The sequence below is a fragment of the Morone saxatilis genome, unplaced genomic scaffold (genome assembly GCF_004916995.1).
Source record: "Morone saxatilis isolate NCDOM2014 unplaced genomic scaffold, NCSU_SB_2.0 Contig14, whole genome shotgun sequence".
Classification (NCBI taxonomy): domain Eukaryota; kingdom Metazoa; phylum Chordata; class Actinopteri; family Moronidae; genus Morone; species Morone saxatilis.
The window spans coordinates 5356199-5382801 of record NW_023339696.1 but is presented as its reverse complement, the minus strand read 5'-3'; the positions used below and the strand labels follow the sequence as shown (position 1 = coordinate 5382801).

General features: G+C 42.2%; 4 protein-coding genes across 20 annotated transcripts in view; 3 read left to right on the top strand and 1 right to left on the bottom strand.

The window, feature by feature from the left end:
• The first annotated feature begins 964 nt into the window (after positions 1-964).
• spsb3a (splA/ryanodine receptor domain and SOCS box containing 3a) lies at positions 965-7057 on the top strand. Of its 4 annotated transcripts, none has more exons than XM_035654938.1 (7): positions 965-1186; positions 1979-2192; positions 2577-2757; positions 2910-3097; positions 3227-3329; positions 3417-3542; positions 4350-7057. In XM_035654938.1, the coding sequence occupies exons 2-7, from the start codon at positions 2067-2069 to the stop codon at positions 4739-4741; spliced, it is 1116 nt and encodes a 371-aa protein (XP_035510831.1). In that variant the 5' UTR covers positions 965-1186; positions 1979-2066; the 3' UTR covers positions 4742-7057. The 4 variants fall into 4 exon arrangements, with proteins under 4 accessions (XP_035510831.1, XP_035510830.1, XP_035510833.1 ...); XM_035654937.1 differs by having other exon boundaries at positions 966-1186; positions 1976-2192; XM_035654940.1 differs by lacking the exon at positions 965-1186 and adding an exon at positions 1239-1839.
• A 781-nt stretch (positions 7058-7838) lies between these two features.
• On the top strand, positions 7839-9322 carry mrps34 (mitochondrial ribosomal protein S34). The gene is made up of 4 exons (XM_035654564.1): positions 7839-7940; positions 8121-8483; positions 8602-8644; positions 8820-9322. Exons 2-4 carry the CDS (start codon positions 8166-8168, stop codon positions 9116-9118), a joined length of 660 nt encoding a protein of 219 aa, XP_035510457.1. The 5' UTR covers positions 7839-7940; positions 8121-8165; the 3' UTR covers positions 9119-9322.
• A 998-nt stretch (positions 9323-10320) lies between these two features.
• nme3 (NME/NM23 nucleoside diphosphate kinase 3) lies at positions 10321-14252 on the top strand. 3 transcript variants are annotated; one of them, XM_035654567.1, is made up of 6 exons: positions 10431-10488; positions 10562-10637; positions 11440-11570; positions 11692-11793; positions 12232-12344; positions 13176-14252. In XM_035654567.1, the coding sequence occupies exons 4-6, from the start codon at positions 11767-11769 to the stop codon at positions 13291-13293; spliced, it is 258 nt and encodes an 85-aa protein (XP_035510460.1). In that variant the 5' UTR covers positions 10431-10488; positions 10562-10637; positions 11440-11570; positions 11692-11766; the 3' UTR covers positions 13294-14252. The 3 variants fall into 3 exon arrangements, with proteins under 3 accessions (XP_035510459.1, XP_035510460.1, XP_035510458.1); XM_035654566.1 differs by lacking the exon at positions 10562-10637 and having other exon boundaries at positions 10321-10488; XM_035654565.1 differs by lacking the exons at positions 10431-10488; positions 10562-10637 and adding an exon at positions 10870-11032.
• Positions 13417-26603, bottom strand: part of mapk8ip3 (mitogen-activated protein kinase 8 interacting protein 3) — a gene marked incomplete at its 5' end in the record, with an annotated part of 23682 nt that continues 10495 nt past the window's right edge. For 5 of the 12 annotated variants that reach the window (XM_035654551.1, XM_035654552.1, XM_035654553.1 and 2 more), the window contains 21 exon segments: positions 13417-15728; positions 15909-16055; positions 16168-16332; positions 16885-16923; positions 17570-17683; positions 18616-18787; positions 18883-19031; positions 19196-19263; positions 19389-19469; positions 19757-19876; positions 19955-20132; positions 20221-20418; positions 20618-20783; positions 21037-21192; positions 22184-22273; positions 23260-23310; positions 24317-24476; positions 24999-25169; positions 25265-25321; positions 25696-25847; positions 26015-26072. In XM_035654551.1, coding sequence (XP_035510444.1) covers positions 15604-15728; positions 15909-16055; positions 16168-16332; positions 16885-16923; positions 17570-17683; positions 18616-18787; positions 18883-19031; positions 19196-19263; positions 19389-19469; positions 19757-19876; positions 19955-20132; positions 20221-20418; positions 20618-20783; positions 21037-21192; positions 22184-22273; positions 23260-23310; positions 24317-24476; positions 24999-25169; positions 25265-25321; positions 25696-25847; positions 26015-26072 — 2617 coding nt within the window. 12 annotated transcript variants of the gene reach the window in all.

The following is a 26603-nucleotide window of genomic DNA, read 5'->3' as shown; positions in this document are numbered from 1 at the left end:
ACTTGGCGACGGCGGCAAGGAAAATTTATTGTATTTTTACTTGAGTGTTTCTGTTTCATGTTACTTTATTTTTCAAATTAGGATTTTACATACAAAAGATATGAAGTTTTTAAAATATGATGCAGTTATTGATCAACAGTACATAATATATATATATATAAGAAGTAGTTAAGATTTCAGTAGCTCTGCCTTTAATAAGGCTTATTATGTTAATGCATCAATGATAATGAGTCACAAATTGAACAACATACAACTGACAAGGGCCATAATACTTTGACACTTTAAAGGATAGATTTCCATTTTTTCACATCACATGAACACTGAAAAAGCCTTTTTACTTCTAATTTACCAGTAAGTGAAATCCTTCCATTCAAAAATGTATACCAAAGTTTGTCTAAAGTTAACATTAGACTTACATTATTTAATATTAGGACAGTACTCCTTTACACTGACCAGGGGAACAAAAAGGGGGTTTCATACCAGAAGGACTGAAACTTTGGAAGATAACTCTTGATTTATTTAACTCTCACTGCTCACATCTCATATTAGCTTCACACAAACATTTGAACACATTTTTGCATAAAACAGGGAAGGCATCTTTTAATAGCCAGTATGAACATGAGTAATGTTCTTGTACAGCAAGCAAAACCGGTTCTGTGTTCATACAGGTACCTGACTATTGATTTTAGACAGACTTAAACACGTTTGAACCCATCCTTTAGGTACATTGTATCACTTCTGTACTTTTACATTTTGAATGCAGGGTATTATTTATTTACTATTTTTAAAGCTAAGTAAATGATCAGACTTAATATAAAACAATACAACACTCCCTCACTTCTACTTTTCATGATTCAAGAATTTGCTGATGTTTTGATGCAGAACTTTCACTGCCAATGGAGTTATTTTATAACGTTGCACTGGTACTTTCACTAAAGTAAAACACCTTCTTCCAGCACAACCCCTCAGCAGTGTTTCATGTGTGCACAAACTTCGTGCAGAGAGCTCCTGCAGAGAGCCTGTCTGGCTGTTATTGTTTACGGTCACACTCGTGTAAAGTAGGTCATGGAAAAAAAGGAAGCGTAGCTAGCCACTCGCTCGGTTGTCGTGTATCAACGCTGCAGCAGTCGGTGTCTTCAGGAGCAACCTGTCTGTGGCGTTGTCAATGGTTTCCGTGAATAACCAGGTAACGTGAACGTTAACGCGACCTCTCCAACAGCGCTGATAGCTGATAGCCGCCAGCAGCTAACGGAAGCTAACTAGCTCGTTTACGCTAGGTCTGAATCTGCGATATTCCTCCTACGGTCGCCCCTTTTCTTATAAACCGTGTGGTCGACTACATCTACCGGCGTGCTGAGCTGTATACACGGCTGTAACCAGCAGTCGGACTTAATGACCTTGTTACAGCCTGCTAACACGTTGCCGTGCACTAGCTGTGTGGCTAGCTGCCGTTAGCTAGGCTAAGCGGCTAACTGGAGATGGGTAGAAAAACAACAACAACAACAGCGCGCTTCAAACGATAATAATAATGCTCCTGCTGATGGCAATGAGCTGTGAACCAGGGCCAGACTACCAGCAGTTAGTTAGCGTTGGGTTATGTAGTTAGATAATGTGTAATGTTATCCCAGAGACAGTCGGTGTCTTTGTGGGATGTTGGGTTAACGTTGCTCCCACTAAGTGTCTCAGTGGGCTAAAGTGCATTTTGTGAGATTTCTTATAAAGTAAGACGAAACCAGATGAGTGCCTTTGAGAGAGGAAAGCTGTAGCGAATATCACTGAAACAAGACACCGAGATAATATGAAGAAAGTAATAAATTATGTCATACAGCATCTGCAAGTGTGAGTGTTTTGGACTTATTCAGAGGGTTGCTTAGAGCCACACCTGGTTGTACAAAGCTCAACCAGGTTAAATGCCACTAAACTCTCCAGTCTCTCTGCCTCTGAAAAATAACCATGTTGTCATTTTGTGTTCCAGCAGCTGTACTGATGCTGTTCTTCCAGCATCTGGACTGAAACCTGAACTGACTGGCTGGCTCTTCTACTGGTGAGACTGTGTTGTTGCTGCCATGTCCAGGCGAAGCAGGAACAGCCGTGCATGGAGATATGTTTGGGGTGGCATACGACGGGATGCTGATGCCCGGGCGCTTGTGTTGGCCTCTGAAAGTGAAGAGTGGGGCTATGATCGCTTAGAGGTAATCATACAAGTGCTGCTGTTTTTTTCCGTCTGTAACCTAAAGCTCTGGACAGATATGAAGTGTCATGGGACATGGAAGTTTTTGTTTGTGTCATATGATATTTACACTCGAGATAGGAAGTGTCACCATGAGAGCAAAACTCTCAAACTTAAAGCCTCCAATTTGCCTTTGGTCTTTATAAACAGTGTGTGTTTGTTGATGCTCATGTCTGATGCTTGAAGCTAAAGTTTCAGTTGTTTGCTTTGTATCAGAACTAATAGCTTTTTTCCACATAAAAGAAAGCGACATGATGTCGGACATGGAAACCAGTGCTGTGTTGTTACATAAGTAATGCTGCTGACATTTGCATTTCCTCTTTCTATCTACACTGCTGCTCTCCAGTACAGTGATTCAGACTCTGAGGCGGACTTTTCAGCAGTGATGGTCCCTCCAGTCCCCAGTGCAGTGCCTGTCACCGGAGAGTCCTACTGCGGCTGCGATTCACAGGCTGAAACCAACTACAACCCTCGTCTGCGAGGTTTTCACCAAGTTAAAGACTGCCACTGTGGAGAGGATGACCAAGGTACAAGACAACTTCTACATGTCAATCTCTTATTGATTTTTGTGATTTGCCCACATACAAGGAACTTTTTTGTGTGCAACAAACAAATGATTTATTTTCTTGTGTGATTGGCCATGAATAAATTAATGAGTGAATGACTTGTTCTGTTTCAGATTTCGACTGGGTTTGGGATGCCAACAGCAGGTCGACAGCAACTTTACTGAGCTGCGACAATCGCAAAGTGAACTTCCACTCTGAATACAGTTGTGGTACAGCAGCGATCCGTGGCTCCAAGGAGCTGGCTGAAGGGCAGCACTTCTGGGAAATCAAGATGACGTCCCCAGTGTACGGAACAGACATGGTAAACCTCTACTCCTTACCTCCTAGCATTGACTTGATCTGATTAAGAAATCCCTCGTAGAGCTAATATCTTGCTAAGAAAAAGGACAGACGCTTTTATTCATGCTGTGTGTTTGTTATTTCTGTACAGATGGTTGGCATCGGCACTTCTGATGTCAATCTAGACAAATACAGACACACGTTCTGCAGCCTGTTGGGAAAAGATACAGACAGCTGGGGTCTTTCTTACACTGGTAAGAGTAACACAACATGCTATGATGTAACTGCTCACGGTGGTTATTGTAGAAGTTAAACATCAGTGTTTGTCTTCCTTTTGACAGGCTTGTTGCATCATAAAGGAGACAAGATGAACTTCTCCTCCCGCTTTGGACAGGGATCCATCATTGGAGTTCATCTGGACACGTGGCATGGCACACTCACTTTCTTTAAGAATCGCAAGTGTATAGGTTAGTACTGACTAGTACGCTACTGAAGCCCAGTAGATATTTGATTTTTGAGGCCTATACTGATGTAAAATAAATAATAATAATTTAATTTAAATAAACCAATAATGATATATTGGCCAATAATACTTTTTTAAACATAAAGAATATTGATATGGATACTAAACCAATGTAACTCAAAGCAGAAACTATATTTAATCTCAGTCTGTCACATCTGAGTGAAACTGATCTGGTGAACCTTAAAGGGTTAGTTCAGGTTTATTGAAGTGGTATTTATCCATAGTCGGTGTGTTACTACAGTAGACGGCAGTCGACATGCCCCCATTTTGGAGAAGCAGACAGAAGTTGAGGAATGCACCAGAGCCACCAAACTTGTTGTTGTGACTTTGGTGTAACACTGTAGTTTGTTAGCACCCGAACTAACTGCTGCAGACTTTTGTCAGTGGAGTCTGGTGGATTTGAAGAGAGCAGATATCTATATTAATGCTTCAGTTTCCTGTCGATTAAGGACTGTCTGACAGCATATTCTAAATATAGCATTCACTTAAACTGTCCACAGCAGCACATTGCCTAACTTCCAAACTGGTATCCTGTCTGCTTCTCCACTGGGGATGTGCCAACCCCTCTACTGGAGGTAATACACTGACCATGGAGTGCCTCATACAACCCCCCATATGGTCGCCTGTATAAAGCACACATCTGTTTTAGTGGGGAGTCTGTGCTAACTTGTATACATTATACTCACAGTTTAGTATTGTAACAAGATATTACACATGACCATAAAATGTTTTGTCACCATTCTTGATTTAGGTGTCGCTGCCACAGAGCTACAGAATAAGAGGTTTTATCCAATGGCCTGCTCCACAGCAGCGAAGAGCAGCATGAAGGTGATCAGATCCTGCTCTGCACCCACCTCCCTGCTGTACCTGTGCTGTGCTCGCCTCCGCCAGCTGCTGCCGGACTGTATAGACACCCTGGACGTGTTGCCACTGCCACCAGGCCTTCGTCAGTTGCTCCACAACAAACTGGGTTGGGTTCTCAGTCTGAATAGTGGCACCACAGAAGAAACCCCAGATGGGCCTGAGCGCCCCTCAAGCCTGCCTGTCCCCCCACTGGCTGGACCGTCTTCCTCTGAGAGTGACTCGGAGGGTTGTACGTCTGACCCCGAAGCCTGCCAGAGGAAGAGATGCCGCTGGACATGACTGGGCGGCTCAAATCCTACCTCCTCTTAAACACTGGTAGAAGTCACTGTCCTAGATGGCATCTAATCTAGTGTTTCCTACCTGCCTCAAGCTTTCCTCGACATTGATGTTGTCCAGTAGTGAAGAAAATAACCAGAATCAGAGTGGTACGTAGGTGGAAAACTGTGACAGCAGTATTTCTGCCTCCACGTTTTTACTGTGATCTTCTCTCATGCCATTCAGATGTCTTCATGCTCATCATACATTCAGCGTCCCAACCAGCTTCAGTAATAAGTAAAAAGATGTGGTGTTATTTTGTTAGCTTGCATAACTTGTTGCCATGCGTGTGTGGGGATTTAGTGAAAAGGTGCAGGAATGGACTGTACAGTGTAACACTGAAGTCAAGTATGGCCAAATTTTGGTGGTCATCGTGGTATATTTGCAAAAAAGGGGGGTTTCAAAAAAATGTGTCTTCATCTTGTATGCAAATACTGTATATTGTTCTCAGCCTAAATGCTATCCATGCATTATCAAAGTAATCTGTTACCTGTTTTACTGGCAATTTTAGGTTAGGTTGCAAAAGTGAGAGTCAGTAAGCCACCGTGTCGAATGGGTGGAATAGACAAAGTGATTATTTCTTACCCACAGGTTACAGCTCTACAGCAAAACATGTTTAAGCAGATCACAAACCTAAGAAATGTTAGGAGGTGGAATGAACCTGAATGTACTTTGTAGCTTGTAGTCCTCCACAAATGAAAATATTCCTTTTCCTCGTTAATTGAACAGCCATCAGATCCAAACAACTCATACAATTGTCTGATGATTCCTCATCAGACAATTCTTGTTTCATGAGAAACTTAAAAAGTTAAGTCAAATATTTGTTATGTTTATGGCAACATCCATCTGTCACCAGCTTTTAAAAGGCTCCTATCGAAACCTTATGAACTAAACTATGTATTTCCTCTTTTCTAAAATATATAAGCAGTATACATTGTTATTTAGTATAAGTCCTTTAAATCTAATCATGAGAAAATATGTCATTCAGAAAATACTGCCGCACATTTTAAGAGACTTTTCATCGCTGTTACACCTTATCATTTTTTAGAACTTTTAAAAAAAAAAAACGTAGTTTCTTTGACAAAATATGAGATTGTGGGCAGTTTTAATGTTAAACTTTTTTGTACTTTATGCAAGGGTGTTATTTTGGTTTTCCCAAGGCCTTTTTTCATCACTTCCTTTACCAACTCCTCTGGACTGTAACTCTATTCTAAATCCTTTTAATATAAAACACTCAGCCCCGTTGGCTTAAAGGTGGCTGTAAACGGTCACTTGTTTCCCTGTTAAAGCAGAAAATCTAAGTTTCAATATGGTTATAGAAAGTTCTCACATTGCTCCTGCAGCATAGCCTGTCTCTCTGTGTGTATGTTTAGTGTGTTTCTAACAATCATACTTTTGAAATATGGCTAAAAACACAGTTTACGTGTCTGACAATCACAATTCTGACTGAAGCTGTGCCATGTTTTGTCATATAGTCATAACTACATCTTATAGAACATGTTTAGATCATGAAAGGATGGTAGAGAGCTGCTGATTATGCTGCAGGAGTGGTTTTCATCATTTCTATGGATGTTTTGATCCTGCAGGAAAATGAAATGCAAACATTTTACAGCCAACTTTCATCATAAATTACTGAGACAGGGAACATTACCCCTGGGTCAAATGTAAATAATCCTTATTTTTAGTTTCTTTGGAGTATCAAACCATAACAATATAGTAAAACAGTGTTTGACCCAGGTGTTGAAACTACACAGAATGCCTACTGATGCCTCAGTGACCAGTCTTTGATCATGTTCACTCCTCAAGGTCTTGGTTTAAGTATACGTACACAAAGACAGACTTAAGGTACTATGCAATACGAGGATCTTATGTGATAGTGGAGAAGGAATGGGTCATAACAGAGGCACAGACACGACAACAGGGGTGAAGGTACCAGAGGATTGTGCTCATTAGCCACGAGTAGTGTGAAAGGACACACTTAATTTTACCCAGTTGTGTAATTATAAATATAAGATTTATCCCTATAGATTTAGTAATGTAACCACAGGGAGGTTAGTTGTAGTCCAGCAGATGATTTTTATGTCTTATTTCACAGTATTTGTCTTCACATTGATGCATCCAAGCACTTTTTCTTACTGTTGTACTGTAAATAGGAAAACTCTGTTTCTTCTGTAACATGTCATAATAATAATACTGTATGTCAAGGCCTTTACTCGCCTTTTTCTGTATAACTTATCAGCATGATTTTCAGCTGAAAATAAAATGAATGCTAAATATGCACAAAGGACTGGATGTGTTTTTTCATTACAGAGGAAACTGGTTCCAATAAATGTCAATTTCAAGTCAAATGCTTAAGATCAACTAAAAGTTTGCATTGCTTTTTACTTCTGATTCTACACAACATATTTCAGTTTAATTCAGTAGAAAAAAAATGAATTGAAATTTAACAATTTTCTTTTAAATGTAACATTTCTTGAGTAAAATAAACAATTGAATTACAAATAACATTCTTTATCTGGAGTAAATCTACTGAAAGAATAAGTGATACCAAAGTCATACCTGTCAATTTGAAATCTTTGCTAGTAAAAAAAGAAGTAAAAAATATATTTTCATTGTATTCATAACAGTGTGGAAAACAACAGAAAATATAAGCGATAAATTGAACAGTTAACTCAAACATTTTAAAGGGTTTGGGGGTGCTTTGGAGTAATTCTAGTTTGTGTTTTTATTTGTTTTCATTATTTCATTTATTTATATATTTGTAACTTGTGAATGTTTTTTTCATCTATTTTTTATCTGACATCAGTAATTAAAAATCCTGTCTAATAATTAAAATCCGCACTTAGGCCAACACAACCTTCATTTCTTAAAATAATTAGACAATTTAAAGGAGATTTAGAAGTTATGTATAAAATCTTTATAGCTTATTAAATATTCATTCTAATCGAACAACTCTGCACCAGTTATTAACCCAGTATTGCTCCAATAAAATCAATAATGTACTACTTTTATTTATTTTTATTAATGTGCTTCCTGAAGTGTTTTTATTCATTTACTTCAGGCGGAACAAATAGTGAATCGGGGTGTTCGCCGGGGACAATTCGAGGTCGGACCGAGTGAGCGGAAGTTGTGTCCCTCGCTTGCGGAGGTCAAATTGTTTCAGGTAGGAATTTTTAATCATTACTTCCAGAAATGTGCACAATGAAACCAGTATCGATAGTTCGGCATTAGTTAACTCTAATCGATCAGTCCGGTTGCCCTGGTTACAGCTGACGGCTTCACACTGACAACCCCACACACACTTTAACTTGAGCTGCACATAAATCACTCCGCTCTCTCGCAGGACGAACGGAGGACTGTGCGGTAGCTGCTCCACCTCGGTACAGTCATGGTGAAGAAAAGGCCGCTTCGGCTCATAGCAGAAATGGCTCGGAAGATCCGGGCGTACAGGGAGCTCAAGTCCCGGCCGCGGGAGTCCCAGAAGTACGCCCTGGACTACGAGACCATGAAGCGGCCGCAGACGGGGAAGATGCTGCCTGCGCTCGCCTGGCAGGATGTCCGCAGGGAGAGTACCCTCTTCTCCCTGCTGGCGGGTATGAGGATGTTCGGAGTGGGCCGCATCTTTACCCGCAAGTCCTGGCTGCAGGACCACACAGAGCCCAGCTACTGGAAGCTCACCAAGATCAAAGTGGACTACACATCTGAGGTAAGAGCGGGCCATCCATGCACTGACTCTCAGGTCTGTTTATTGTCACAAAATTGACTGAAAAAACAGTTTGTGTCTGATAGGATACCTGTAACCAAATGATTCATGTGTTTTGTAGAACATGGATCATGGCAAAGCATGGGGGATCCTCACGTACAAAGGTAAGATTGGACCTGAACATGTCTGATTCTGTCTCTCTAACTGTACCGTTACAGACACTAATGTCATGTCATATCTTCCTTACACTCTAAAAGTAACACGGTGGATGTTTAAATGCTTCATTCTAGTATTTTCAGACATGCATGTTGTGACTTTGCTGCATTTTGTGCTTGACAGGAAAACAAGAGAGCGAGGTGAAGGAAGTGGACAAGGTGATGTACCACGACTGGCGCCTGGTTCCCAAACACATAGAACAGGAGTTCAAGCACTTTGAGCCGCTCCCCGAGCCGCCTGTGCGCTGCGTCCCGTACCCTCCCCTGCTCCGCGCCATGATCCTGGCCCAGCACCAGAAAGCATCAGGCAGCATATTACCTGAGGAGCCGGCCTTGCCTTTAAAAAGGGACGTTCTGCTCAACAAAGACTATTTCCGCAAGCGGGAACAAGAGAGACAGAGGACGAACGGGACAGCGGTGTGATACTCGTGCTTTTGAAGCTGAAGGGTCTCCAATCTTGGACATTTTGGACCAAATCAGTGTTGAAAGAAGCCCTCGCCTCAATGTCCGTAATCCTTGACTCAAATGAGTCCTCTGCTGTTGTCATCTGAAGCAGACCTCCCTGTATGTAATATGTATGTGTGATGTGGTAAATATTCAATTTGAAGTAAAATATAACTGCTGTTTGTGGTTTTTGTGCGTGTGTTATAGAGACTATAGACTGCCGTATAGCATCGTGATGCACAGTGAACACTTAATGTAGGTACGTCTGAGGCCTGATCACCTTTTTGTACCAGCAGAGAAAAGGGAGGGGAAGCAGATTCGACCACTCAGGCAAAGACAAAGTTTAATTTGATGTTAAATACACCCATGGTCTACTGACACAGGTGTTTTTAACTTATTCTGCCTGATTAGACTTCCTCTCATTACATGTTTATGTCAGATCAGAGTTATTGTAGTGACGAGTTTCTGACGTCTTTTTAAAATAGCATTCAAGTCAACTGGTTATTGTTTAATGTAATTAAACACAGATTTAACGGAGTTTCCTATTTATTATATTTTCAGTGCCCAGTATTTTAATTCTCTTGCAACCAACTATCTATCCCATAACATGAACACAGCACCAGGACTGTAGGCCAGCTCTGAGCTTAATTTACATATTTCCTTCTGGCTTCATGATTATGCCATACATTAATTGTAGGTTAATACACTCTAATATAATAATAATAATACACTGAGAAGCTATTGATTTCCTTCTTAACATGCAAAAGCGAATTGGGTATCTAAAAAACAGACAATACAATCTGCAGTAGTATTTGTTGATTTAGATAATACAGTATATACTAATATACACCATATATAATACCAAGGGAAAGATTTGTCTATGCTCAAGGTTTGGGTTTCTGATTAAACACTCAAAACAATTATGGTCCTATTATGGTCTGTGAAGTATTTCTCCTCCCTCAGAGATAATATCAGAGATAATATCAGAGACAATAAAGAAACATAGTGATCAGTCACTGTGCTTCATGAAGGAAAACTTACTGTTATATAAAATAAATATTAATTAGTGGACTGTATGAGTAAGTAAACCTTTGAACTGATCACACACTTTAACGTTACTTTGACTTTTATCTTCGCTTTTATCTTTCGGGCTTCCATAGATTTGCATGTGACGCGTTCCTCGTGAGCCCCGGGACACTACGCGCCCGCGCTTTGGGGGATCGTTCCTAAGCAACGTGCGTGTGTACGTACGTCGCTTACGTCCTCCTCCTTCCAGAGCTCCGTCCGGACTCCGCCGCCGACCATGATCTGCCTGTTCCTGTCTATATTTGCGTTCATCTTCCAGTCAGGTTGGTGTTTATGCTTCATGTGCGGTTCACCGTGCTTCAGTGTGACAGTGACAGCGGACATTATCGCTCACAGTGTCCGCCCTGTGTGGAGCAGGAGACGGAGACCCGCCGGACACGTCCCTCGGCGACAGGAGGAGCAGAGTGAAGCGGTGAAACAATGGTGGCATGAAGCTCTCAGCAACTTTTGATAAAGCTTTTGTAACTAACTTCATGTTCGGCTTTCACGTGTGACTCTTTACCCAAAATGTCTGCGTTTGTACTAATCTGCCGTCACACACTCAGCGGCTGCTCCGTGTCACCACCAGCAGGGCTGACAGTCCATGTGTCCTCCTCACTGTCCAATGAGTTGATTCATCCTCCTATTAATAACTCGGGTGTTAACGCGCCGCCATTGGCGCTGTGCGGGTCTCCTGTGGAGCCTGTGAGCGCTGATAGGCTGCTGCTGCTGCTGCTGCTGCTGCAATGGGGCCGAAAAAGAGGTCACAGCGAGATCCACGTAAACTTGAAGATTTGGTGTTTAAACATGCACGGATTGAAGAATCTGGTGAGAGGCAACACAGGCGGGAATCAGTGAGACTGAGCGTGCTGTGATGTTGCAGAAAGTGTTGTGAAAGTGCAAGGTTCAGGCGTTACTCCTGCTACATTACAGCAGATTATATTCAGATTAGCAAAGACCGGAAAGTGGTGTTTGTGAATCCAACAGTGGCTTGTTGAACTAACAACTAATAGACAACATCTGTGGAGACCCTTCAAGTGTTTCTTAAACCCTGTGTGCCCTGCTGCATGGTTTATATATATATATGTGTGTGTGTGTGTGTGTGTGTCCACAGGGTCTACAGGCTGTCTGCAAGCCCAATAAACCCTGTGTGACACAGGCTGTGCATGTAAGCTGCTCTGGTTGCTCTGGTTGGTTTTAACTTCATTTTTTCTGCATGTTATCTGTGGTTGCAGGCTGGACGGGCGTGAATGAGCGCACGTTCATCGCTGTGAAACCAGATGGCGTTCAGCGGAAACTGGTGGGAGAAATTCTGCGTCGGTTTGAGAGGAAAGGGTTCAAACTGGTGGGCCTCAAACTTGTGCAGGTATTTGGACTTCTGTTCCTCCTTGAGACAAAATAGTTCATGGTCCAAATAACGATCATTGCCAGTGTAATAAATCTAAACATTTGAACTGAGTTGAATATGTGTCTGTGTTGTATTTCAGGCATCCGAGGAGCTTCTTCGGGAGCACTACTGGGACCTGAGGAGTAAGCCTTTCTTCGCGGGACTCCTCAGCTACATGAGCTCTGGACCAATCGTAGCCATGGTGAGATTCTCCCTCCGACACACTGTACACAGCACTAAAGGCTTTCAGAAATTCAGTAGGCTTTTGGTTTTCCTAGTAAATAATAAATAAGGCATATTTTACAGTCCTACTGCAGCAATAAATAGGGATGGGCATCAAGAACCGGTTCCATATTAGACAGCAGGTTAACAGCGGAGTCAAATTCAGGCCTTTTTTCTGCTCTGTGTTCAGACTCAGAGATAATAAAGAAGTTGCATTGATGATTCAGTCTCATCAGTATCCAAACATACATGTGATATATGTGGAAATAAATGGTAAAGGTGCATTTCAGCACAGAATGTACTACAATAAGAAAATATTTGACTTTAATATAACGGTCCAAGTCATTTAACGGTTGATGCGATGAGGCCCAGCGAGGCCGAACTGTTGGTAAATGAAAACATTTCTCTGTGGGTTCAGGTGTGGGAGGGTTTGGACGTGGTCAAGACAGCACGTAAGATGATGGGAGAGACCAACCCTGCAGACTCGCTGCCTGGAACCATCCGAGGAGATTACTGCGTGGAAGTGGGCAGGTAGGATCACCCGATGGTTCACTTCTGTGAGGGAGAACAGGCCTTTTTCACAGCGGACATTTTGGTGTCTAATAATCTTAACGATGGCTCTGTCCCAGTGCACAATGACAGTGTGTCAGCGAGGCAGCATGCACAATACCAAGACCCTGTACGACCCTGTACATTTCCCACTATGAAAAGTCAAAATGTCTGCTCTGAAAAAGACCTATAAGAATGATTTGTTGAGGTGTAATTGATCCTGGTCAGACTTTTCCTCTGTGGTTAGTCCTTCGTATAATTCTCCAATCTCGTGAAATATCAGAAAAAAACTGAAAACTTTCACACAACTGAATAAAGGAACAAATTAAAAGACATAAAGACATAAAGAGCATTATCAGCACCGCAGTATTTACCTCAGTATCTCCTCTATATTTCACTGTTACCTCATCAGAGGTCACTGGTGGTTGCAAATACTCGTCTTTAACACGTCTGTTTTTCCAGCTGTGGTGTTTTTTATTCTCAAAAACCTTTTCAGAACCTTTAATTAATTAATTAATTAATGTTTAAATCGGCACAACTCTGGAGGGATGGTCTAGTGTGACTGTAGATCGATCACACGATTGTGATGTAATGAACCACAAACATGGCCAACACACTTTCCACAATGTAAACAACCAACTCTTTGTTCCCTCTAAGATTGTCTTTTCTGTGTTTTAAATAGTTTTTTTTTTAACCCCTGAGCCGTAGTTAATGTATTAAACTGTTATCAACTGTTAGAACCGGGCCAGCCTTCGTCTGCTCCAGATACAGTTTCTGTGTGTGTGTCCTGAACATGTTTGTGCGGCGTTGCAGGAACGTGATCCACGGCAGCGACTCGGTGAAGAGCGCCCAGAAGGAAATCTCTCTGTGGTTTCGTCAGAACGAGCTCCAGTGCTGGGAGAACAGCGCCAGTCACTGGATCTACAACTGACGGTCTACATGTGCTGTGTGTACGCCGTCCTGTAGGTGAACCAGTGTTTCTCCTATTAGTCATTACAAGTCGGGTCACATCACACTTCAGATTAGTTTATTTTTTTGGCTTTAGTAGCTTGTAGTTACGCAGGAGGTGAAGGTCATCGCTTTCTTGCTGCTTCTTTTTTTTTTTTGCGTTTTTCATGAAATTTATTTTTTTATCTGAGGTAAAATGACTTTTTAAAGCAAACGTGCACTAAGTGAGCAATAACTTGATCAGCAACTCCACAGCGTCTGCTTCTGTTACAGACTTCATTGTAGTTTTTGTGTAGCCCAGAACACTAGTTCATGTTCATGTTCATGTTTACAGTTTTCAAGCAATAAGCTCAGAATGCGGAGCAATAAAATGTTACGATTCACAAATTTCAGGGAATGACGAGTATAAATGGCTGCATTTAAAGTTAATGTCCATTAAAAGTACAGTAATCTTCTGAGTTATACTAATCATTAAATAATAGATTAATTGTAAAAATTTGCACATCACACAAATATCCTTCTTTTCTGTTACTGAAGATAAGCTCTTTGCAATCTTTATTACGAAAAAACAGCCCAAATGTTTCTCCTGCAACGGTCCTTGCAATGAAAACCCAACAACATGGGAGCAATTAACCAACACTATCAACACAATTATTGCCTTTTTACCCGTTCACGATTCTCAGTATCCTGTCTGTAACGATGTAAACCAGATTGTCACTTCATGTAGGAAGACTTGAATGTAAACGGCAGAAGTTTTCAAATATGACGTGTGACTAAAGCTTTCGGGGAGCGTATAGTTTTGCAGTGTCATCATGTCATGTCTCAGTTTACAAACGAAAGAGGAACTACACTCGCGCTATCTTCTTTTGTTCTATCAAAGTGGAATTTGTATGAAGTCGTATTGGAAATGTCAAAAACAATAAATCTGGTCATGAAATCCTTTTTAAAATGTTCTGTTTTGTGTGTTTCGTAAAGCAAGACATCCACACGTCAACCGTCCACTTTTGTCAGCACACAAATATGTTTAATATTTAATCCACACGGATAGAGATCAATGCATGAATTTCCATACTGAACAAAGAGGATGGGCTTCAGTGTGTGTGGAGATTGACAATAATCCCTGTACACATAATGACAACACATCACCGCTCACGTGCTTTACACCGAACCGTCTGATCAACAGCCAGTCAGACGAGAGAAATGAGTCTCGGACTGAACCCTCGAAACATGACGCTCAACCCTTTTTCAACTGTGTTTTATAACATTGTTCACGCGACTCCAGCAAGACTCTTCTGACCTTTCTGATTTACAACAGCACATATTTCCTGTCATTGGGGGTCATTGCCTCCTCATGAGGGTTTTTTCTTGTAATCGGGGCAGAATATGAGCAAAAGTCACAAACTGAGACTCTTCAAATAGAGGTGACTTCAGGACTGTATGCAAAATATTTTAGGTAACAGCCAAAAGAAGCTCAGACTTTTGTGCTGAATTCGACATCATTTTTACATTAAATTCATTCCATGTTGTCGTACCTTCAATTTCCCTCAAATAGTAAACAAACCCAAACTGGTTTACCATCCACTACAATCTTGTATTCACTCACAATCACTGTCAAAGATTGATCCATGAACACCTGACACCTCCATCCATTTAAACACACCATGGCGTAAATGGTAATGGATTTCTGATTGGCTGTTAGAAAACATCAGACACATTTCTGGTGGAAATGCAAGTCAGTGCTGTCATTCACATTTCCGTCCCACGGTTCTTGTTTTATTTTTATTTTGGTACAACTGATGCATGTTCTGGGCTTCGCTTTAAGATGAGGTGGAGGTTTCACAGATGACAAACTAAGTGGAGGAAGAGGAGGAGGAGTAACTGGGGCAGATGCAGGACAATTGAGGTAAATATAGGAGGAGATACAGTGTGCTTACAGGGTGAGTATAAGATCGATACAGAGGAGGGAGGTAGTTATGAGGCTGGGTTACAAGGCTCATGAAGATAGTTACAATGCCCTGGGTGGGACAGAAACAGGATGGCAGGCAGATTACTAGATCAGAGGAGGTACTTACAAGGCATTTAAGTTACAAGGTGACAGGGCAGGTAGGGGATATAATAGTTACAAGGGACAATACACGGCTTTGAGGGTCGTTTTAGAGCCAAGGGGGGAACTTTTACATGACCGGGGATAATTACAAGGTTTAGGTGGCTGGAAGCTTTTTTTGGGTGGGGGGGGAGGAGGAGATTTCTTTAAGGAGATGAGTGGGTGGGGGTGTTGAAGCAGGTCCGGGTGTCACTCAGGTATGTAAGACACCTGCCAGACGATGATGTGGCTCCGCTCGGCTTTGCACAAAGCAGGTTTCATCTGCGAGGCTCCAGCACTCTCTCCTTCCTCCGTCTCATCGTCCTCTCCGTCTCCTGAGGAAAACACAGAGAGAGAATTTAATGAACACATCTTACACTTTACTGTGCTGATGATATGTTAAAGTCTATTGTCCATTTACTTCCTTATTTCTGTATTTCCTAACCAACATATATATATATATATATATATAGGTCCAGTGTGTAACATTTAGGAGGATCTATTAGTTTGCTCACCTATACGGAAGTCGATGTAGCCCTCTCCTCCACTCAGCACCAACACATTATGAACACTCTGGGCCTCCGTCTCTTGGGGCGCTGTTGAGCCCTGCCCCTCCGATGGACTGTCCAGCACGCTGCCGTTAAGGGTGGCCAGAACATTGCCTGTCACACACACACAAAGAGAAAAAGACATCCAGAGCAGGTTAAAGACGAGGGAATGCAGTCCGTTACAGACAGACTGTTAGATCAGCAGACAGACGGGCTTCGTGCCTACCGGGTACCGAGACGAAGAACTTGACAGCATCACGGTGTCCATGGAAACAGAGCTGGGCCTGTGCCATGGAGCAGTAAGGGATGAAGCTGCCGGTGCTCTTCTCAGAGCCGTCGTCCCCGTACACATGGATCACTCCACTGGACGATGTAGGAGACACCTTATTGGCTGAGGGACGAGGAACCCAGGTGTGAGAAACTAACCAACCAGGAGTGTTTCCTTGCAAATCATATGTGGAAGTATGACACAGGCAAAATATATATATATATATATCTTTCTAGGAAAAACACCCACAAAATCCCCATATTTCCACAGATCAACTGAAAATATATATTAAAAAAATTGAGACATCTAAAACACATCTGTTGCATGCAATAGATCTGATACACACAAACATATATTTGAATCATTGATGTAATAAATCACAATGATAAATATCATGCAAAGCAATCAATGAGTCCAAACACTGTTCTGATACACAGTAAAAAGTAAAATCATTGCACACAGAATACTTTTGGTGACCTTAAGCTAAGTGTTCACAGATAAAAGGAGACTAATGGTGTGTGTCTTCATTCATTGGTGTTCACATCTCAACTAAGCTTAAAGAAACAGGTTTAGTCTGCAGACACTGTCTCAGGTGACATGAAGGTTTGACCGGGCGAAAGGCGGGCGAGAAAAGACAGATCACAACAGCAGGAGGGAGGGAGCGCTCCCACTTACCCCTCACACCAAGGAGCTGTCCCCGGTGAAGGACCACCGCTACCGGAGGCGGAGGAGGAGGAGGAGGAAGAGGAGGAGGGTAGGAGGAGAGCAGAGGAGAAAGAGGACAGTAACAGTAACAATTGTGACCAAGATGAGGCAGAAGGTGGAAAGAAAGACAGGGGGTTTATGGGGAGAAGAGGGAGTAAGCTAAAGGAGAACTCAGGCAAATAACACTGCAGTATGTAAGGCTGAGTCAAGGAAAAATCACCTAATGTTTGTTAGTTTTTTGATAAAAAGTCTCAGATCATCTGAAAAAAAATAAAAAATCGAAATAGTTCTACCACTTATGATTTTAGGGGCGTTTAAGCCAAAATGTTAAGAGACCACATGGTGGTGCTGCTGGACAAAAATGAACAAAATAATCACTCCATAATTCTCCATCAAATGAAACTAAAATCTGTTGTTTTTGACAAATTCTGACATCCAGACAGTAAAATAACCTCCTTAGCGGTGTCAAGGAGTTTGAGACCACTGGCTAATCATTGCCGACCACTCCCCAAAAGTCTTTCAGTGTGCAGACATATTTTGTGGTTTTAGCACATTAAGGAAGCACCGTTTGGATTTTTATTGGAAACAGAGCCTATGACACACTTTTGTCCGCACGTCTCTTGTTGTAAGCTGCATGAATGAAACTCAGACTTACTCTCTGTCAGTGGGATGGAGATGATCACACCGTTTCCAGTTCCTACCCAGAGACGATTTCCACCAATCAGAAGTGCTGTGATTCGCACAAAAGAGAAGCCTAGCTTGCCAGTACCTGTGAATTACATTTATGTTGTTTGTTAGCTTGTAACAGGCAGTGGCTGAGAGCAGCGTTGGTAATTGTGAAACATACAATGTCTACAATGTTACAGTGGGTTCACATTGTTATAGCATGCTGCAGGAATGAGTCCTTATATCTGGAAATTAGTTTGCATTTTAGGGTTTCCTGTTCCTTTAGTGGGTTTTTTGAATGGGGTTTTGGTCAGATGGCTGACATAAGGTCTGTAGTTAACACACACGTTTTGTTCTATGACATAAAATATGTCAGTAAATACCCCAAGTGAATTATGAAGCTTTTACATTTAAAGGCGGTTGCTAACAAGTGGCTGAATGAGACTACAGAGGTTGTCAGTGACATCAAATGTCAATACTGTAAAGCAAATCATCCATACTTTTATCTCCTCCTGCCTGGATTACTTATTTATTATTTACTAACTTATTTTCCTGTCTAAGTGAGTCTGTGATTGCTCAACTTAAATTGGTTCATAAAGCGGCAGACAGGCTTTTGACAAATGCTAAACAAAGAGAGCACATTACCTCCACTCTGGCCCACTTCCTTGAATTCAGTTCAAGATCCTCCTGATCACATTTAAAGTCCTCCATGGCACCGTCTAATATCTCTTTTATAGAGTTTATAACCCAATACTCTGCACCAAGATTACTCAGATCTGCTGACCAGTTCCTCTTAAATGTCCCACGGTCCAGATTCTATTGTTGAGTATCTACTATGCAACTCTTGGTACTATTATGCATTATGCATTGAGTATCTGTTTCTGTTTTTAAACTGTATTTTACTGGCTGTTTTCCTGCTGTGTTTTTTGATGCATTTTATGAACTGTAAAGCACTTTGGAACTGCTGTTTTTGAAAAGTGCCATATAAATAAGCTTACTTGAGATTTTCTCTGTAACAAGCCAATATACTCTCACCCAGCATCTTGCTGACGTAGGGCTCAATGTCCACATCCTGGAGGTGCTGGTGTGTATGCGCATGGTAGAGACGCAGGGTCGAGTCTAGCCGGATCGACACCCAGACGCCGTCCCCGATCCACGCTAGCTGCCGCACCTGACTCTCCCTGCGAGGATGAGCGTCGAAGGACTTCTACGGGGAGATAAAATAATTAGGTGGATTCAGTAGATCAGCTCGTTATCACAGTCAGTGGAAATATCTTCTTCATAAATGCATTCATGACTCACCTCGATCTGCATGCTCTTGGGCTGGATGACGTGGATCTTGTTCTTGTAGCCGCACCAAACCTTATCATGGACCACAGCCATGCAGCGGATGGAGTGATGTGGCCGCCCGAGGTCCATTAGGTGGTAGTTGGACAAATCCCACTGGCCATCTGTTGACAAGACCACACGCAGAATGCAAAGTTATAACTAATTAATAACGACGTCTACACAAAACACACTAAAACATCTTGGCTGCTTTTCTTAGTCCCTGGAAGCTGCTAGATGTTTGGTGTATGGGAGCTCTGACAAAACAAATATCTAAAGCCCCAAATACCCTCTGATCTGTGAAATATGGCGAGGGTCCCGTCAGCGAGGGCAACCAGCACACGGCCTTTCACGTGTCTGCAAATAAGGAGGAGAGAGAGACTGTTGGAGTGACAGAAATCCATAAAACTCTACATTGGGAAAACATTTGCCTTTAATTTACACAGAGTTGAAGTGAGAGTTGAACTGTCACCACCACTTACACCAGACTGAGCACTGAGTCTTTGAGTTTGATGGAGTGGAGACACTTCTTCCAGTTTCCAACTGCTGAGTGGACGTAGAGCCTTGAGGGAGAACAGAGGCAAGATACTCCAGAGCAAAACAAAACGGCAAATAGAGTTCAAAGCAGCATCTCATGATTTTAATATTTAAATATATATGCGAGTCTTGGATGGAAGATATAAACCCTCTTTTGGAGGATCTTCCCATACAGAGTGTGATTAATCTCTTTTAAGTAATGTGTTTGTATGTGAATTATATGTGAGCAGGGTAAAGAAATTATTGTTCTATGTGTTTTTAGATATTCTAGGGCTTCAGCAGAAGCTTGCAACAGTTCTGCTGAGCGACTTACCAGCCGTTCTGGGCCCCGAGCCACATAGTGGGGGCCACGCTGGTGTAGTTCTTGGCTTCTTCCCCTCCGTCCTCTGACTCTGGAGGGTGAGAAGTTTCCTCTTTGGATTGACCTGTGTTCCTGTGCGGACAGATGACAAACAGTTATGTATTCATGTCATTCCTAATGGTTGTCTTCATGAGGACTCTGAGCTCCTACCTGTCGGAGTTGTCTGCTGGACGAGGCTGTGGATCTGTGAAGACGTGCTCAGTAAATGGTCCTGGAGGTCCCGGCTCTGTGTGGCTGGCTGTTGACTCTGGGACCTCTGTGGCCTCTGTGGCCTCCTCGGCCGACTGGGCAGGGTGAATCTTCCCGTTCATGGGGGGAGCTGTCGGGGCTAAAGCACAACAAGCATTCACATAAACAGACTGACACCTTTGGTCTATGGTGTTAAAAAATACAGGGAGCTTTCTGGACGTTCCCACCTTGTCCTTTGTCCATAATGGGCGTGTCAGTGCGTGAGGAGCAGTTGCTACGAGCGACACTGCAGTTGGTGGCGCAGCCTACAAGAGTGATGCCAGCCAACATGCCCTCCACGCTGCCGGTGTCCTCGCCTCCACCTGCTCCACCGTCACCTGGATCTAACACGATCTCTCCTGCTGGATAGTCGCTCTCACTGGCAGCTGCATAGAAACACGCAAATGTTAACAATGTTACACTGCAGCTACATCTTTCTATTTCTGCCTCCCAAAAACATTATTTTTATCACTCATTTATTTTTGTAATAAAATCCTTGTGGTATGCATTGTTGGGGGAATTCCTCAGCAGAAAATGTAGGTGCTGGTAGATACAAAAGGGTTTGACAAGAACTTTCCGTCTCACCTGGCACGCTGGAGATGCAGAGCACATGGGCGTTGCAGACGTTGAACTGGTCGACCAGTGAGCCCGGCTGGTTGGCATCGATGATGACCACCTTGCTGGCAGAGTGGGTGCTGGTGAGGATCCACACTCGACTGCTCATGGTGTCTGTTTCCTGGAGCTCCTTCGACTGGATAAGCAGAGGAAGGAGAGAGAAGACGACAGGGTTTTAACACAATGACGACTAACTGACAGACCGGGATCATGTGTGTGTCCTCCATATTTCTCAGTAGTTTAATGCATAATGCTCCATGGAAACTTATTTTTAACTTATCCCTAATATGTGAATATGATTCTTCCACATCTATGATTCATGTCTAGTTGAAGTGAATAATAATAATAATAATAATAATAATAATAATAATAATAATAAATCGTTCTACCTTCCTCTTCTCTGGGGAGCTGTGGCTGCTCTTCTTGCCAGTTCCATCGTCGTCAGCGTGCAGGGGGTCGGTGCTGCCTGATGGTACTTTGGCAGGTACCGATTCCTGGCTGCTGGCTCTCCATCCAGTCAAGTCCACCCCGGCTGCACACCACAACTACAAGCATGTGCACACACACACACACACACACACACATAATTTAAAAATATGTCAAATATGAGATTGACGTGCCACCTGAACACATGTGAGAGATTCAAAAGACTGTCAGAGTGCCCTTTTTAAAATAAATGAATTAATAAATTACTATTTGAGACACATTTTTGGCCTTATGTCACCCCAAAGCAGCCTAACCGTCCCCTTAAATGCTTTTTGATCAACCTAAGTGCGCCTATGGTTCATTTAATTCCTGTTCTAACATGTCCTTAGGTTAAGAATGTGCATGCAAGAGGTGTTCCTTCTTAATGTTTGCCCCCTGTCCTTCAGAGAGTCTGTGCAAGCTAATGCTCCATCCTGTCGTCCCAGATCCGCGTGGCTTACCATAACTGACGAGATGGTAATAAGCGGTTAAGAGAGGACTGTGTGGGTGTAGTTTGATCATAACTGATTGACAGTTTTCAAACAATCCACCACCAATTGTCATCAGATTCAAATGTTGCTAAATCCTGATTCGATTCTGATTGGTGGCATCTTTCCAACTGAACTCTGCCTACTTTAAACCAGTGAGAACAAGAAAAAACAAAAACAAATCTCAAACACAGACATTTCTCATACAAAATAACCAAAAACTGACTTTGGCAGAAAATATTGCGCATTGCCCACCTAGAGCCAGGGTCTGTTCAAGGTTTCTGCTTCTTAAAAGGACGTTTTTTTCATGGTGGGAATTATTAGTCTAGTGTACTTCTGTTATGATTCGGCAATATACAAATAAAATTGAACTGAATTCATGTAGGACTCCATTGCTCAAAGTAAAATACTGATTGAGAAAAGGTTTTTAGGGCTTTTAAGACACCAAAAATATTTGCTTTCAATAATAATTTGTGTCAAAGTGCAAATACATAATCACTGAAGCAAACATTTTTGAGTAGATCTGGACTTTAACAGCAGAGCTGGTGTGGTTTATTTCATAGAAAACTGTTGATCTCCTTACCTTCCTATTGGGGTCCTTCTCCACCAGAGGACGACAGTACACCGGGACAGGCACATTCTTCATGCGGTTGTCCTCCTTCTCGTTAGTGGTCTAAAAGTAGACGTGATAAGAGGTCAAGAGACAAGCAAAGTAGTGAATTATTGTCTGGTTCCATCAAAACATCTTCAGTGGAAAACAAGAACATTCAGTGGTTGTGTATGTACCGTATACATGTACAGTACATTCACTGCAGGCAGTTTAAAGGAAAACTCCACTGGAATCACTTTAATTTCTTCCCCAAGAGAGACCAAGGACCATCTCTGCCTCTTTTATAATGGCTTTATCTCTGACGATTGCTGCAGTACATATCAGTGCAAAATTATGCTTTTAGATTAGATTAGATTAGATTGTGGCACCAAAATGTATTCTGCTGTTAAACATTGTAGCTGTACTGGAAATATCCTGATGGGATCTCATGTTGTCGCCAGATATAAGAAAACACAAACAAACACCATCACTTAGCAGTATTTTATAGTGGATTTTTCCTTTAAGGTGGAACACTAAAATCAAAGCAGGAGTAAGTGATGACGGCATCAATGTGTTAAGTAGGGCAGGTTGAGACAGACAGAGGTCAAAAGGTTAAAAGGTTAAGGTTAAAACATTGGCAGAGGGAGAAAAGATTAGATGAAATCAACTCCACAAAGACGGGAGTTTATCGGAGAGATGCAGTCTTAAGGTGTGTGTGTGTGTGTGTGTGTGTGTGTCTTTAAGTAACATTTTGTATATTGTCATGCCTCAAAATGAAAAGTCTCCCCTCCCCATTTTCATGCATTTCCAGAGCTGCATTTCATGGTAGAGTTGTCCTAAGATCATACACTGTTGGTCTTATTTAAAAAGTCCTTTAGTCAAGAACTTGGAGCTGACAGTGACTCAGTTTGCAAAGTACAGAAAATGCCGTCTTGATTATCTAAATATATTCAGGAGTTTGTCTCTGGTTTTTTCTGGTATTATCCATCGGGTTGGGGCCTTAGGGGGAAGGTTAAAGGGAGAGGAAGCCGTAAAAGGACGCATGCTGGCGCTCTGTCGGTCTCACTTGCCTGTTGTCTCTTCAGCGGGCTGTCCTGAGCGCTGTCCGTCTGACCACCAGTCTGTGGGAGACCAGAGTTAGAGCCACCTGCCTATCAACAAACTCTGCCCTCTGGCCTTCGGGCTGCACAAGGTCTGCCAAGAACACTTTGATGCTATGAAATCAGGCTTGAAACCAAAGTGGAAAAGACTGAGAGCTGCTATTCTTACAGGTGTTGGTTTAATTTACAGGATAAAGTATATTTATCTTGTTGTCAATAAATGCCATTAAAAGACGAAAACCAACCATAGAGCTGTCAAAAACTATAAACAGTCAGAACAATCTTCACTGTTTGCCTGTCCATACATGTGCCACGATGTACCAGCTTGGGCCAAACAAAAACAGCAGCTAGCATTAATCAACAGTCAGTCAGTGCGCTGACCTCCGATCAGTTTCAGCTGTCATATCAGTAATTAAATAGTAGACCATGGGCAAACAGCCGACAAGTCTTCTTACAACATCATCAACAGAAGAAAAGGAAAAGGTCACAAACATCATGAGTCTTTGAAAATGTATCTCAGAGAGAACGATGGCTTCTTACTTGTTAGGATCATGTTTAATACGCTTCACTTTCACATGTGAGAATCAACCTGGAAACAGAGTTTTTATGGCCTCAAACAAGAGTCAATATGATTTTGAGCTTGGGAAATAATGTTCAGAAACAAGTGTAGAAGTAAAAGTCAGCATGAGAAACTTTATGTAATTTTATGTGTGAAAAAGATTTGCAGCTTTCTGGCGTATAAAAAGCATGGCAAAAATGTTTACTTGTAACTTCAATGTCACGCAGAGTGTGGGAGAATTGAGTGCTGAGTGTTTTTTCTCCTACACATTTACACACTTGCAAATCTTATTGAGTCCATACTGTAGGTATTCACGTCCCTGGCTGTCAGGAACTTCTATCAATCAGTCAAACAACTCTAAGGTTATTTTCCCCTTTAAATTGAGTTATTTGTGAGTTTTTGTTGTGTATGTGGAGGCCCAGAAGGGTCTCTGACCAATCAGGGTGGGCTGTGTGTGTGTGTGTGTACCTGTTTGAAGCGAGAAGGCACACTCCAACCACAGGCCTGCATGATGCCATCATCGCGGCGCATGTGCTCTCGGACCTGCCGGTACTGTTCACGCCGCTGCTCTCGGCGGGCCAACAGTGCCGAGTCACTGAGGAGAGACGCAACACCATTACTGGCCAGTCTAGAAGCAACGGGAGGGAAGGGAAGAGAGAGAAAGCGAAGCATTAGCAGCCTGGCCAGCCAGCAGCAAGAGGCAGAAAGAAGAGATGAAAAGAGAAAGGAAGAAAATAAAGCAACAGGCGTTGTTACCAGCAAAAGTTAAACTACGCTTTATTCTAGCTCAAGCAAGCGATATTTATCAGACTGAGCTGAAAATTTGGAAAAGATTTTAAATATCTTAATGTTTGTGCCTGCAGACTCCTAAGATGGAAATAGAAGAAAGATGGAAACAAACATTTGTGCAGATTAGGATAAGAATAAGATCATGTTTAGAATATTTCCTTTAATCATGCATAAAGAGATTTGTCTGAATGGGATATGAAGACATTAACAACCAATCCCAAATGCCGAGAACCTGCCGGAAGCTTTCTACTCTCCAAGCTGCCACAAGCGAGCAAGCATCCAGGCGTTCAGACCAAAGTGAGAAGCAGGTAAGAGTGGAGGTTTAGTGTTAAGTGAGGGGGTCGAGCTGGTTGCTGCTCACTCTTCAGGGAAGAACTCCAGCGTGCGGTTGGAGGTGGAGATCTGACACATGGTGTGGCTGCGTCGCTGGGAGAAACCAGCCGGCGAGGGAGACTTGTAGTGGATGTTGACGCTGTAGTACGGCCGCTTGACAGGTGGAGGGCTGGACGATGTGCTGAAGAGACGTGCAAAGCTGGTGGGAGAAAAAGAAGTTTTAATTTACCAAATCAATCATTCAAGGTTTTTTTCTTGTAATGGTACTTTAGTTAAATAAAAGCAGAATCTCACAACTGCCAGATGGTGGACTTCTTTTTTTCTTGGATTGGAGGACTCTCTCGGGACGCCCTGAGAGGAAGGAGACGTGTGAGTCAAAGGAAAAGAAGAAAGTGCTTTTCTTTTTTTGTGGTTCGGTACATTTTTGTGAATTTTCCACCATCTGAGGCATTTCTGTGCAATTACGTTGCAAATGTTGTGCTGCTATAGAAGCACAGACAAGAAATTGGGCCAATAAAGTAATATTTTTAATAAACCTGTGTCTCAATGGAACATGAAATGTCAAACAACTTTTTAAGTCAGTTAGTATAAAAACACAAAATTCAGCTTAATATAGCTCATTTACTTTTTGTGAATAACAAGTTTAACACTTTACAACATTTTAGTATGTTAATCTTACTCCCTGTGCTCATCCACCTTTAGTTTAAAGCCTCCCTCTCGTCTACCTGATCATTTCTGTCCACCGCACGGCCTCCTGCAGCTCCATCAGTCTCTCTTTGTACTGGTTCCTCTCCATCAGCACGCGGGCCATCTCCACCCGGGTGAACCTCCGTCGCTGCGTCATCGTCATGTCGCCGTCCTGCATGGGTGATGAAAACTGGGAGAGAGCATAATGCCGTTTTTTAATTAAACAAAACACACATTTAGATGCAGAGGTAGGCAGTGTGCCAACAGCAGTTGTGTCATGTTTTAATGTGGCAAAAGTATTTTTTAACATCAACCAACCAAACAAAAATCGAGTTATTCAGAGGCAGTTTTACTCACATCATCACCTCCTTCATCCTTGGAGTCCCGAGACGCACCGAGAGCCTCTGCTCTTAACCTGCAGAGCCAAATGTAAAAACAGCATTACACAACCTTTATTTCTGCTTGTGGCTTGTGAACTGGTGGACAGACTGAGGGACCTTTAGTGGGAGAAATCTGAAACTTTAAGTCTTTGCTTTGGAGCTGCTGTGGGCTTTTTTACAGCAGACATTTTGCTTGTCATCGTAGGAAAAGCACAGTGTCACTCATAACATTAACAATAGGATCCATTTGATTCAACTGTCCCAGTAAGCCTTGACAGTGAACCAGCATGCACCAACACCAGGACCCTGAAACCTCAGGCAGCTAATTGGAATTCAGCAATTGTTCATTTTATCATTTTCATTCTTTTCCTACTGTGACATGTCAAAATGTCTTTTTTGAAAAAGGTTTTTTAATGACGGCCTGAAAAAGTCTTTGTGTTTAAGGCTGAGCTTAATGTGTTTATTACTAAAGTGAGTTCAAGTGATAGACAGTGTATGGGATTCTTTGGTCAAGAATGGCAAGAGTTTTTGAACCTGTGTACCTTTAAAGGACCAATGTGTAGGAT

Excerpts from the sequence above, each read along its gene's own strand:
- nme3 (XM_035654565.1), top strand. The coding sequence starts at position 10,951 with ATGGGGCCGAAAAAGAGGTCACAGCGAGATCCACGTAAACTTGAAGAT. Across the intron at positions 11,033-11,439 it reads TGCACGGATTGAAGAATCTG|GCTGGACGGGCGTGAATGAG; the intron begins GTGAGAGGCAAC and ends CTGTGGTTGCAG. Across the intron at positions 11,571-11,691 it reads TGGGCCTCAAACTTGTGCAG|GCATCCGAGGAGCTTCTTCG; the intron begins GTATTTGGACTT and ends GTTGTATTTCAG.
- mrps34 (XM_035654564.1), top strand. The coding sequence starts at position 8,166 with ATGGTGAAGAAAAGGCCGCTTCGGCTCATAGCAGAAATGGCTCGGAAG. Across the intron at positions 8,484-8,601 it reads AAGTGGACTACACATCTGAG|AACATGGATCATGGCAAAGC; the intron begins GTAAGAGCGGGC and ends TGTGTTTTGTAG. Across the intron at positions 8,645-8,819 it reads GGGGATCCTCACGTACAAAG|GAAAACAAGAGAGCGAGGTG; the intron begins GTAAGATTGGAC and ends TGTGCTTGACAG.
- spsb3a (XM_035654938.1), top strand. The coding sequence starts at position 2,067 with ATGTCCAGGCGAAGCAGGAACAGCCGTGCATGGAGATATGTTTGGGGT. Across the intron at positions 3,330-3,416 it reads CTGGGGTCTTTCTTACACTG|GCTTGTTGCATCATAAAGGA; the intron begins GTAAGAGTAACA and ends TCCTTTTGACAG. Across the intron at positions 3,543-4,349 it reads TAAGAATCGCAAGTGTATAG|GTGTCGCTGCCACAGAGCTA; the intron begins GTTAGTACTGAC and ends TTCTTGATTTAG.